This window comes from Haliotis asinina, chromosome 16 (genome assembly GCF_037392515.1).
Source record: "Haliotis asinina isolate JCU_RB_2024 chromosome 16, JCU_Hal_asi_v2, whole genome shotgun sequence".
Taxonomy (NCBI): Eukaryota; Metazoa; Mollusca; class Gastropoda; order Lepetellida; family Haliotidae; genus Haliotis; species Haliotis asinina.
This window is the reverse complement of record NC_090295.1, coordinates 47,688,725-47,703,221: the sequence shown is the minus strand read 5'-3', so window position 1 is coordinate 47,703,221 and position 14,497 is coordinate 47,688,725. Positions and strand designations below refer to the sequence as shown.

Genomic DNA, 14,497 nt, shown 5'->3' with positions numbered 1-14,497 from the left:
AATGTATATTTTACGTACGCTTTCTTAACTCCGGCGAAAATTGTTTTGCTGTTTTATTCTGCAACCCTTGCCAGCATTGGATTTTGAGTTGTGAACTGGTGCAAGTTCATGGTTTTGCTGTAGGACCATAGACTTTTAAAATATATAATTTTCATAGAAACAAACAACTCTTTAAAACCTAACGAAGATCCCCGGTGAGATGGGGAAATCTTCACTTGCTTCATTTACAACTTTCGCAGTGCAGAAAAGGCTGGGCAGTCGGGCAAAAAGGAGATTCAGAGAAGGTGTGGAGGCCCAACAAAGAGATTCAGAGGGGGTGTGGAGGCCCAACACGGAGATTGAGAGAGGGTGTGGAGGCCCAACATGGAGATTGAGAGAGGGTGTGGAGGCCCAACAAGGAGATTCAGAGGGGGTGTGGAGGCCCAACATGGAGATTGAGAGAGGGTGTGGAGGTCCAACACGGAGATTCAGAGGGGGTGTGGAGGCCCAACAAGGAGATTCAGAGGGGATGTGGAGGCCCAACATGGAGATTCAGAGGGGATGTGGAGGCCCAACATAGAGATTCAGAGGGGGTGTGGAGGCCCAACAAGGAGATTCAGAGGGGGTGTGGAGGTCCAACACGGAGATTCAGAGGGGGTGTGAAGGCCTCCTTTTGTTCTGAAAATTTATTACATGACCATTGGAACTCTTGTGAATAATGAGTGAAAATGAAGCAACCACCCTCCACTTCCTCAAGAGGTCTTGAGAACGCTTTAGCCACTCTGTTACCACACCTAACCACCATTTCTTTATAAACTCATATTTCTGTGTCCGTATTATCTCCTCTCGTTGCCAAATAACTGTGTTTCATCATCATGGAAAGGTTGCAATAGAAACAGGACGTACATATGTCCATGTAAATGAGTGCCTGGCTAAATGGAAAATATTAGTTGGGTATTGCTTCTTGCTATATCCAAATATTCTGGTGCAACCTTGAGGTGGGTATCATACCTCATACCCATGTAGGGAATCAAACCTGTATCTTAGGTTACCCATCATTAGACCAGGTTCTTTACATAATAAAAATCAACACACACTGAGAATCATGAAAAAAAATAGTTTATTAACATATTACTGTACATTTTTCATGACACATGAAATGTTGATGGTATTATACAATGGACTGACAGGTCACAAACTCTAAAAATGGGAAATACACCAGAAATGGGATTCACACATTGTAATCATGTGGGGCACTTGACCTATGTACCACTAGGATTCTAGCTAATTGGTAGTATACTCCTAAAGGAGCTCAGAATGAAACTAGACAGTGTACTGACAGGAGCAGTTACAACAATGGATGTGAAAGTGCAGGCACTTCTGGGAAATAATTTTTGAGAAAATCTACAAAAACCTATTCATTTACCCACTGTACACACAGACAGTTTCATCCATACTTAGAGTAGTATCTCCGAGGCATGGTTCTCACATATCTCCATGAACGTTCAAGCTGCTGGGATGTTTACAAATACTGAATACCATGATCAGAGAAAAATATTTTCACTTGAATTTAGGACACAATAACATACTTTTCTCCACTACTTACTAATAATAACAAAGACGTTTTTACTCTTTGTCGTGCAGATTCCTTATGTAAGTGGCACTCAATGCTCACAGCTTAGGACCCCCAAAAAACATTATTAGATGTTTTTGTCTCCACCTCAATGCAAGCACCTGCCTCACATTTATTTGTATTTGTTTGTTGTCATTTAACCATAGAAACAGATACATATTGCAATGCAGATAATGTAGGCCATAACATATTACTATATATTCATCTCCATTACATTACCGATAGACAACTGCTGCACATTATATTTTGTATAGTAACCATGGTAACCATGGACCTAGAAAAGGGCTGTGTGTCTTGACTACCTCAATATTTACTGAAAAACATCGCAAAGTAGTTCTACCCAATGTTCATGCCTTATATGCTTTACATCACCATCAGTTAACGGATAAATGCCTTCAACAGACTGCTCTCGTGAAAGAGAAACATGTTAAAAGATGCCTCTGACCCCAGTCCAGGAAAATGTAGATGAAAATCTAGCCCAACTGACACCATGACTACCAGCTACATGGCATGAGTGAGTGAGTTTAGTTTTGTGCAACTATTAGCACTATTCCAGCAATATCATGGCAGGGGACACCAGAAATGGGTTCAACAGATCATATCCTTGTGGGGAATCAAACCCAGGTCTTCGGCATGACAATCAAAAGCATTAACCACTAGACTACCTCATCGCCACTTTATGACATGGAACAATGAAAACAGCACAGCTTGCCCACCATCATACAATTCAACATGTATGACGTTTTGTTTTCGACAACTGGGATTCGTAAGAAACCCAACATGGAAAATTGATTTTCAGGTCACAATGCCTTGAACAATTCTCAGAAGAACCTTTGAACTGCGGACCATTAGCACATACATGCTTCCTGTCTACTTGATGATTGACAAATCTCAGTCTCACATCCTGCTCAAGATAAACACTACCTCAGTCAGTATCTAGACACAACTTGGTCTCCTGTCAATCACCAGCTAGACACACCTTGGTCTCCTGTCAGTCTCCAGCTAGACACGACCGGGTCTCCTGTCAGTCTCCAGCTAGACACGACCTGGATTCCTGTCAACCTCCAGTGTAACACAAGTCAGTCTCCAGGTAGACACAACTTGGTCTCCCATCAGTCTCCAGGTAGACACAATTTGGTCTTCTGTCAATCTCCAGGTAGACACAACTTGGTCTCCAGTCAGTCTCCAAGTAGAAAAAACTTGGTCTCCTGTCAGTCTCCAGCTAGACACTACCTGGTTTCCTGTCAACCTCCATTTTAACACAAGTCAGTCTCCCATCATTCATGAAGACTCCACCAATAGTTTCCACCCTTGCGACACCATCAGACACCACCAGGAGATTGGAAATCAGCTACCAATTCCACTGCTGCTTGAAATCATCCACAGAAATATCAGTTCACTCCTCAATCAACTCTGCTCCATCAACTTAAACATCTAAACCATCCAAGCTAGACCCATCCACAGTGTATCATCTCCCTTGAGGCCCTGATCCATATGTACATTCTTACTGACATACAGTGTAATGGCAGCTGCTGAGTCTTTATGTCCTTATGTACACTGAATGTTGCAACGGTCTGCTATCTCTATCATCAAAACCTGGGGGGTGGAGGCGGAGGTGGACCCCTCCATTCAGGGGGTGGGGGCCTCATGCCCCTGGGTGGGGGTGGTCCTCTCATTCCTCGGGGTGGTGGTCCTCGCATTCCTGGGTGTGGTGGCCGACCTTAGAGGGGGAAATTAGGATTGCAATTAGGGCTATTTTAGAGCTTCAGAAATATAGGTTGGTTGGTTCGTTGTTTAACACTGAACTCAGCAATATTTCATCTATATGGCTACAGTAAATAATAAAGTCTGGAACAATCCAGTGATCAACAGCATGAGCATCAATCCATACAATTAGGATGTGACGACATGTATGCCATTTCTTAATGACAGATTATCGATCAATTAATTGTATATCATTTTTAAACATTGTCAGACACTACTCTGAAATATGGAATCCCAACAGAGGTGGCGCATATAGACACACATATAAATTTTGAAACTATGTAATATGCTACCCTCTGGAACTCACCAAATCCTCCTGGTCCTCTGGACCCAGGGGGTGGTCCTCTCCAGCCTGGGGGTGGAGGTCGCATCCCTGGGGGTGGGGGAGGACCATAGTTCTGGTTGCCTCCTGGGGGTGGTGGAGGCATGCCAGGCGGGGCAGGGGGACCTGTGACAGGAGACAGTGAGTGAATAAGTGAATGTTCTTTACACAGTTAATACTAATACTTGTCATGTCTCCCTGTGAGTGAGTGAGTTTAGTTTTACGCCGCACTCAGCAATATTCCAGCTATATGGCGGCGGTCTGTAAATAATCGAGTCTGGACCAGACAATCCAGTGATCAACAACATGAGCATCGATCTGCACAATTGGGAACCAATGACATGTGTCAACTAAGTCAGCGAGCCTGACCACCCGATCCCGTTAGTCGCCTCTTACGACAAGCTGAGTTGCCTTCTATGGCAAGCATGGGTTGCTGAAGGCCTATTCTACCCCGTGACCTTCACGGGTCCATGTCTCCCTGTAACTTACAGTAAGGATTTTGGACATTCACAGCACAATGACAAGCAGACATTCAAGATCAGGTCTGATCAGTGTTAGTCAGGACTCTCTTTAAGTTAAGTTAAATATATTAGCACAGTATATACACTGATGAAAACTCAAACATGCAAATATTTGAGAGTATCAAGTACAACAAAAAGTACAAATAGAACACTGAAATAGAAATAATGCTTAATTACAACTCCTAACGACAGTCACATTTTATTTGTTAGCTGTTTAAGGCAGCACTAAGCAATATTCCAACTATGTGAAAAACACATCAGTGGATCTTAAACAGTTGTGGTATCGGTTCTACCTGGACGTTTTTCAGCAAACATAAAAACAAATTTCTGGGACAAAATCTAAAATTTATCACCATACAGGCAATACATTCAATGCCCTGAATTCAATGCCCCAAAGCATCTTCACACAATGACTTCAGACTCTCATTCTCTAGTCAGTGAGTGAGTTTAATGTTACATCACTTCTAGCAATATTCAAGCAATATCATGGCTGGGGACACCAGAAATGGGCTTCACACATTGTAGCCATGTGGGGAATCGATTCTGGGTCTTTGTCATGACAAGCGAATACTTTAACACTTTAATCACTAGGCTACCCCACCGCCCCTTTAAACCACAGAGAGTTGTCTACCTTGCTGGTTGTTTTGCTGATATTGATTCTGTCCTCCCATTGGGGGCATCATGTTCATCGGAGGCGGAGGGAATGGCGGCATCGACTGACCTAGAAACAAAGGACAGTACATGCAGAAAAACCACAACCCACTATCACTATGCAAAACATAATAACCTCTATTGATTTATTCAGAACAAGAAACCAGAATTCTTTAAATAATCTGTCATCATCACTCAAAGCAAGAACCAAACTCGGTGGTCAGTCAGGGGAGATAACTCTTACAAGCCTGACATTAGTGACAAGACCTGCAATGAACTAACACTGCCATGAAACTGTTTTAACATCTGTTTTTGTTTGTTTTTTTTAAAAATGATTCACAACAGGAATTGTCATGGAGAAATATTTGTTTGGATCCTATTAACAAATACGTCTATAACAATACAAATCTCTATGGTAACAGCAAGAGGTGTATGTCAATGAAAATGAACTGACATGACACCCAGGTGTACCATTCACTCAACTATCAGTTCACAAAATTGTAAAGCACACCAGCAATAAATATGAAACAGCCCTGAAACAACTAAATAATTTACACTGATGATATTCCAAGTTAAAACACCTATTGCTGATAACTAAACACAATCAGTTACAAAAAGTAACTGAATCAGAATTACATAGTTTCTGCAAATTAATATCACCAATACAACAAATTCCAATATTCACGAATACCATGAATATCACTTTACATGAATATCATAAATACCATAATCAATGAACACCACTATTCATGAATCAATGAACACATCATCATCACTATCATGCGTATCAAATTTCAAGAATCTCTGTTTATTAGCATCACTGCAACTTCCCCCCAGGCCAGGGCTATTTAACTGTCATGTTTAAGTCTGAACTCTGCTTAACTGTTTTCTTCACTGTACTTACCATGCGGAGGCATTCCTGGTGGGGGGAAGGGAGGCATTCCTCCTGGCGGCACCGGGGGTGGATGCATGGCCTGCTGGGGTGGAGGAACTGGAGGGGGTGGGATTGGAGCTGATGACACTGAAACAACAAAACAACAAATATAAGTATCCATTAGCCAAGTTCTTGTTCAGTTTGTTTCTTCCTTAATGCCTTACTAAACAATATTCAGATTACGTATATTCAAAGCTATACATTTTAAAGTCTGGATCAGACAATCCAGTGATTGTTACACTTGTGATCCAAGCCATGAGGATACAATTACAAATGATTAACCAAATGATGGAGTCTGTGTAGGACTGCACTGGAAACACAGTGTGTTCATGTCCTAAGATTTTGTTTCTTTCGTTGTTTTATGCTGCACTCTGCCATATTCCATCTATATGATGGTGGTCTGTAAATAACCAAGACTGGACCAGACTTCTCAGTCCCACATGTCCTGAAGACAGCTTTTCATCTATACCACCAATCATCCACCAGTATTTTACTCAACTTTTGAAACTCAAATCACATCTAATATCATGTACGCTACACTTACACCATACCATAGCATGTACCATTTTTGCGCACCATAAGATAAGAATCACTATGAAAAATTACTAGTAGTCCATCAACGATCTCATGGGGACCCGTGAAGGTCCCGGGTTAGAAAAATTCCTTCAGCAACCCATGCTTGCCACAAAAGGCAACTATGCTTGTCGTAAGAGACGACTAACGGGATCCAGTGATCAGACACATGTCATCGGTTCCCAGTTGCGCAAATCGACGCTCATGTTGTTGATCACAAGATTGTCTGGTCCAGACGCGATTATTTACAGGCCGCCGCCATATAGCTGTAATATTGCTGAGTGCGGCATAAAACCAAACTCACTCACTCACTCACTATCTCACGGCAGTAAAGGGAGAAGGGATGTGTTAATGTCTTACCTTGCATACCCATGCCGGCATGTTGGGGGGTGAGGCTGGAAGGGGGTGGGGGAGGAGGAATGAGGGGGTTTGTGGCTGAGGAGGGTGCAGGAGGTTGTGAGGGTGGTGGAGGGGCGTCAGCAAACAGCTGATGGGGTCGATCTGTCAGCGACAAGGGGTTCTGAGCAGCCAACAGTCGTTCTGGAAAATAGAAGTTTCTATGCTGAATGAAGGATGCATGGCAGCATTAAACTAGGTTCAACAACTTTGAACTGATGTAGTTTACTGTATAAAATTTAAATGAGATGCAGCTCTTAGTCATTTTCTACTTTTATGGAACTAGACACATTGATTGGTCCTGACAAATGTGGATAAATGATGAAGTTGAAGCGGGAACCGACTCTTTCCTGTTTACAAGTACAAGATTACAAGAAAAATACCCATACATTTTTATACAGTAAACAAGAAGACAAAGTCATCAATACCTTCTGTACGGCAAAGTACTCTTCATGAATATGTCTACTACTAGTTGTGACTATGTCAAATGTTTTATGTAAATAGCAAAGTGGAAGGACAGCACTGAAAAGTTTTGAAGTTCTGCTACAGAAAGGAGTACAACCAATTCAGTCAAAGTCCAAACTGTTGCCATGAAATTGCAAAAATATTTCATTCAGAAATCCAAAACAATCAAAAGGCACCAGTTCACTACCAGACCTATCTAAGTGTGAAGTTTGCAGAAGAAATAGTGAACGATTTTAATGTTCTGCTCTGCAAAAGACAAATGAGCACAGATGGATACACAGATGTACAGATGGAGTCTGATTTAATCATTTGAAGATCTTAAGAGAAATACAGTGCTTGTATGATGTTCTCTCTAGAGAGTTATCAGGTCATATCAACAGAATGACATGACAGAGTCATAGGATGACAGACAGTACACTCAGACATTGCAGTCATGATGACACTTTCCGCAGCATTATCTCCCCTTGTCCACTCACCAGCTGCAGATCCATGACGCTCTCCTTTCGATTCTTTCTTGAAAGCGTAAGATATTGTGATGGGTCTATTACAGAGGTACTGCCCATTCATAGCTTCAATTGCTGCATCTGAGGCCTCAAAACTTGCAAAGTTGATGAAAGCATAACCCTTTGAGTTGCCAGTGTCGGGATCTCTCATGATCTGGAAAAAACATTGAAATATGCAGTTTTCTCAATAAAATTGATATTTCATTCTTATTCTGACACCGGATGTTCTCTATATATCTATATCAATAAAATATCAAAAGTATCAAAACATCTGGGGTCTAGTCACATTAATACATTAATGGATGTCTCTTTCGTAAGTCTGTAATATATTTATTAATTAAACAGCTTCCCTCTTGGTAGATGATTAACGTGGTTCGTGTAAAGTATCTCTCTGCCATGCTAAAATTCCTTCACCTAGATTCTATGATGGCATATGATGGAGCTGCATGCAACTATTAATATTATTTGGTGACTGACTATCTACACTAAAAGATTTGATCTTCTGTTATTGATTACACTTCCTCAGTAAAGTACAGATTCTAGTACATCTGTGGCTGACTACAATCTAGGGGACTTAGGGTGAGGCGCCCAATCAAGATAACACAAAGTCAGTGATCTAACACATTTATTCAAACTTGTCGTAAGGGTACACAATGTATATGATTTAGTTTACTGAACAATCATTTTTGCAGGAAAAGGCTGTGTGTCCAAATATTAAGCGAGGTCATCGGGTCTTTTAAGTCTTCCAGTTTGAAAACTATGGACTACCTGGCCACTTAAAGCTTGTGCATAATAAATGTATAGCAATTGTTAATCATGTACCTGTGGGATCTAGTACATACCTTGGGCGTCTGCAGGATAACACCAAATGCACTGAATGTGTCATAGAGGAGTTTTTCATCAACCTCAGGGTCAAGGTTGCCAATGAAAATATTGGCACCTACATCAAGATTCTTCTGATGAGCTGAGGCCTGTTAAAAAAGACGGTGGTGTACATATAAGATATTGGTCATGTTAGCTGAAATAAGTAAACGGTAGTGTTTAAGCATGCAAGGGAATATGGAGAGGCATGGACACTATATCAGAGTTAGGAATATCATAGCTAGATCGCAGTCAGTAATATTACCACTAGATTACAGTCAGCAGTATCACCACCAGATCACAGTCAGTAATATCACCACTTCATCACAGTCAGCAATATCACCATCAGATCACAGTCAGCAATATCACCACCAGATCACAGTCTGCAGCATCACCACTAGACCACAGTCGACATTATTACCACTAGATCACAGTCAGTAATATCACCATCAGATCACGGTCAGCAATATCACCACTAGATCACAGTCAGCAATATCACCACTAGATCACAGTCGGCAGTATCACCACTAGACCACAGTCAGCAATATTACCACTATTTCACAGTCAGCAATATCACCACTAGACCACAGTCGGCAGCATCACAACCAGATCACAGTCAGCAATATCACCACTAGACCACAGTCAGCAATATTACCACTATTTCACAGTCAGCAATATCACCACTAGACCACAGTCAGCAGCATCAGCACCTGATCACGGTCAGCAATATCACCACCAGATCACAGTCAGCAATATCACCACTAGATCACAGTCGGCAGTATCACCACTAGACCACAGTCAGCAATATCACCACTAGAGACCACAGTCGGTAGCATCACACCAGATCACAGTCAGGAATATTACCACTAGACCACAGTCAGCAGCATCACCACTAGATCACAGTCAGCAATATCACCACTAGACCACAGTCAGCAATATCACCACTAGAGACCACAGTCAGGAATATCACCACTAGACCACAGTCAGCAGCATCAGCACCAGATCACGGTCAGCAATATCACCACCAGATCACAGTCAGCAATATCACCACCAGATCACAGTCAGCAATATCACCACTATTTCACAGTCAGCAATATCACCACTAGACCACAGTCGGCAGCATCACAACCAGATCACAGTCAGCAATATCACCACTAGATCACAGTCAGCAATATTACCACTATTTCACAGTCAGCAATATCACCACTAGACCACAGTCAGCAGCATCAGCACCAGATCACGGTCAGCAATATCACCACCAGATCACAGTCAGCAATATCACCACTAGATCACAGTCGGCAGTATCACCACTAGACCACAGTCAGCAATATCACCACTAGAGTCCACAGTCGGTAGCATCACACCAGATCACAGTCAGGAATATTACCACTAGATCACAGTCAGCAGCATCACCACTAGATCACAGTCAGCAATATCACCACTAGACCACAGTCAGCAATATCACCACTAGATCACAGTCGGCATCATCATCACTAGACCACAGTCAACAGTATTCCCACCTGATCACAGTCAGCAATATCACCACTAGATGACAGTTGGCAATATCACCACTTGTTCACAGTCACGGTCAGCAATACTACCACTTCACCACAGTCAGCAATATCACCACTAGATCACATTCAACAATATCACCACCAGATCACAGTCAGCAATATTACTGCTAGATCACAGTCAGCAATATTACCACTAGATTAGTCAGCAATATCACCAGTCGATCACAGTCACGGTCAGCAATACTACCACTTCACCACAGTCAGCAATATCACAAGATGACATTCAGCAATATCACCACCAGATCACAGTCAGCAATATTACTGCTAGATCACAGTCAGTAATATCACCACTAGATGAATGTCATTAATAATAATACATTATAGACATCAATTTAAATTTTCTTTACAAGGACATATGAGGAGTATATAAGGAATAGAATGATGTAGGGTATTGTATAATTATTACAATGATAGAACATTCCAAAATCATGTCAAGAAGGATGTCATTATTTTCCACATTTGGGGGTAGGTCGGGATACACAAAACAAAGAGTGGAGGGTGGGATATCCCATGTCTGTTCAATATCTTCTACAAGTTAGTGTCCACTGGATCAATTTTGCAGTTTTATTTACATGAGTGAAATTTTCTTCAGCAATGAGCAACTGGCAAATGTAACTTGTCAACACAACTGACCTTGTTCACTCGGATGGGTTTTCCATACAATTTGATCATGTTCATGATCTTTATGGCGTAGTCCGCATCTTCTTCCCCCAAGAACTCCACAAATCCATAACCTTGGTGAGCTTGTGTCACACGGTCTTTTGGCATGTGAACATTGACTGAAAACATAATACAGTTTACAATAAGCTTGCTACCTTCATCCATAAAAGCCAAAACTTGCATAAGTCAGCACACAGAATGAACTTTGTATTGCTTTCAACCTTTTCGTCACAGAAAATATGACTATGAGGTGGTACACTGGGATGAATTGCACTTCACTAGATGAACATATATGGTTTCAAGTAGTGTCATGCATCCAGATCTGTTGCCAATTAGAAACCTTTCCAGGCTAATGAGTTAACTTGACTTACTTGACTTGTTCTCTTTATTCCTTGAGGAGTACAGTGAGCAAGTCAGATGGGCTTTATGCAAGTTTCAGCAGTATTCCAGCAATATCACAGTAAAGGACACCCAAAGTGGGTTTCACAGAATGCACCCACATGGTTAATCGAACATGGGCCTTCGGCATGCTGAGCAAATGCTTTAACAACGATGCTACCCCTGAGGAGCATAGGGCCTCAACAGCTATCCTCCAAGCGTGCTGGTCAGTGACTATGCTCTCGGTAGCCTAACAAGTTAATCTAATGAGCAAATACTTTATTGCACATGAGTAGGCTTGGGTATAATCTCCACTAAACCTATCACAAATAACCTCAGAAAAGAGGTAAACAAGAACCTGAGTCTGCTGGTGCTGTGAAATACTGTCAATTTCACTATTACCACACAAGTTTAAGAAAACACATACCAACTGGACCAGCTTGTAGAAACAGTTCCCACAGTATGGCTTCTGTAACCTTCTCATCCAAACTCCCCACATAAACTGTGGCATCTGCAAACACAAAAGTTTCAACATCAAATAAATATTCATGTTAACATGTTACAGTTCGAAGATTATAATATCCACTCCACAACATCATTGTATATGTAAGAAGACATATGTCTAGGACAAGTTTTGGATCAGGAGTATCTCAACACATTCAAAATAAGAACCTTGGCTTTTGTGTTTGTTTAGTTATTCAACATTAATGTCGTTCAAGAAGGTATTGTCGAAAAAGATTACATCATGTACTTGTTTTCATTTGCTGTCATATTATCTATATGCACTGACCATGATTTATGCTTCAGTGACGTTTTCTTAATATTCTTTGTAATCACCTTACAAAGACTGAAAGAGTTTGAATTTCCACGCTGGCGAACCTTAATTCAAAATTGCTTCCAGGTTCAAGAAAGAAACGTATCATTACTCCCATTGGGGGACAGAAAGCAATAGGAAAATACGGCAGGTCCAAATATATAACCCTTAAAATAATACATATCGGAAGAACGTTTATACAAACCTTGATTTCTTTCTGCTATTGGTGCCGACGACATTTTGACGCCATGCGTATAACCGGAAATAGGCTCAAGGAAGTACTATTACACACGCGACTGCAGTCCCGAGTTATCTCCCATGTAATAGTTTATGCTCAGTGAGTCAGTGTCTATTTCGTCAAGCAGAAACATTTGGGGAAATAAAAACACAATTGCATTCAAATCACCCATTTTGATATACTGGAAATACCAATTTTATTAAGCGATTTCAAGAGAAATACGCGGGCATTCACAGAGTTTTATACGTGTCTCCAATCACAGTCATCCGAAAATGTAATGAATCTATTCTCACTCATCTATCTAACTCAACTGAAGTCCGAAATTATCGAGGTATTACAACAGGCAGTGAACATTAGTGTGTAGGAAACTCGGACATAAATAGCTCCCCCAGCAGCCATCGTCACCTCCAAAGCAATGAAGAAAAGATATGTTGTGCTCCTAATTTTGAAGGTGACATACATGCGATCACCTTTTTACCTTGAATCATTGCTTGTACCGTATATCACTCTTTAAACAATATACACGAATCACTGCTCCTTAAATCGTATATCTCTCTTCAAACAGAGTACGTGAATGATTGCTTTACCGTATATCTCTCTTTCAACGGAGTACCACAATATACGTGAATCAATGCTTGTACCGTATATCTCTCTTTCAATGGAGTACCACAATATACGCGATTCAATGCTTGTACCGTATATTTCTCTTTAAACATAGTACGTGAATCATTATATGTACCGTAAACTGTCTTTAAACAGTGTGCACTGAATCAGAGGTTCTACTGTTAATATATTTTACTGTAACTATTCAGATGTCTGCCTGTATAATGTGAAGTCACAGATCATTTACTTCAGAGTCACGATTGAGGCCCGTGCAAGGTCAGCTTCGGTTGAAAGTCTGATCAAGCACGGAAAATGGTAATCATGTCAGATACGCAAAACCGGAGTCTCGTCTAGAAAATCGGTTGCTGACACGAGCCAAACGGCCGACACGATAAACGTGACGGGAGACATTTGATCAGTTTACTAGTCACTGAAAGGTGATTACAAAGATGTTTCAATTAATTAAATAGGTATGACGGTACATTCATGGCTTGCCGGAGACTAGGTCAGTAAATCGAGTCGGTAATTTGGCCGGAAGTGCATTTGTTCCGTGTTGTTCAGTAGGAAGCAGTCGAGGATATTCGCACACGGGCTAGAACAAAAGAGTGAGTGAGTGTGGTTTTACGCCGCTTTCAGCAATATTCCAACAATATGGGCTTAATAATAATAATACACGGGTGATTAAGCATACTCCCCACCCAACCCTCAAAAACAAACAAAACAAAAACCCTAACAAAACATTGATTACAGATGTCTTGCTCCCTGTTTATTGGGTTTCGCCCTTTTGCGCAAATTAGTGTGATAACCAGTCCAGCAGAATTTTTAGACTAATCCATATAACCGGATGCATAAATATTAATCAGTATGATTTGATACCTCTAAGCACTTCACTATTGCAACGCTACGCTCCTAATCCTTGCAAACACGTACAGTGTGCTACATAGTACAGCGAGCTCTGACAAACGGAAACCTGGAAATAGTGGGAATCTCAAAACGATAGTAAGTCGCTAGAAAACTTTGGCGGTATAGTACGGAATTGATATTATATCAATCTCATTGTGCGTCACAGAACTACACTGAATAGGTGCATACAACACATAGCAGGTGTGACCAGTGAGTCAGATCCATTGTGAATCATTTTACGCCCCCATCACACAGGGACAGTCTCTGATTCCTTAGTTAACATATGTTGCCTAAACCTCGACAAAAAATACAGAAATAAGGAGTTATTAAATCTTAAAATTAAACTTCATTTGTAAATACCATTTTCTCATGAAACGAGGAATTGGAATTCAGTGTAGCCAGAATTGTTTGTGGTGTCTATTTTCACTTTCACACGAGAAAAGCAAGTCATTGTTTGAATATTAATGAGACTCATGTTTCTGTATGATTTGCTTATTGAGATCTGGTATTGTGTAATTTATATAGTACATTTTACATGACGAACGGCATATATAGTGTTTCATATAAATCATAGATGGGAAATCGTAAGGTTGTTTGGCTCAGATATTGATGTGTAAATGTGTCCGAAATATGCAAATAAAACGAATCACCTGTCAGTATGTTGGACAGTAAAAAGCTGGGTGATCGGTATTAATAATAAGAACACTATGTCATTTTCCGAGGTG

At 40.9% G+C, this 14,497-nt stretch overlaps 1 protein-coding gene across 1 annotated transcript; it reads right to left on the bottom strand.

Moving 5' to 3' along the window:
* Positions 1-1,076: 1,076 nt before the first annotated feature.
* LOC137268451 (splicing factor 3B subunit 4-like) lies at positions 1,077-12,316 on the bottom strand. The gene is made up of 10 exons (XM_067803017.1): positions 12,234-12,316; positions 11,642-11,725; positions 10,810-10,955; positions 8,584-8,712; positions 7,715-7,895; positions 6,738-6,917; positions 5,775-5,891; positions 4,851-4,940; positions 3,684-3,824; positions 1,077-3,332 (listed from the first exon to the last, which is right to left on the bottom strand). The coding sequence occupies exons 1-10, from the start codon at positions 12,265-12,267 to the stop codon at positions 3,202-3,204; spliced, it is 1,233 nt and encodes a 410-aa protein (XP_067659118.1). The 5' UTR covers positions 12,268-12,316; the 3' UTR covers positions 1,077-3,201.
* Between the last annotated feature and the right edge of the window lie 2,181 nt (positions 12,317-14,497).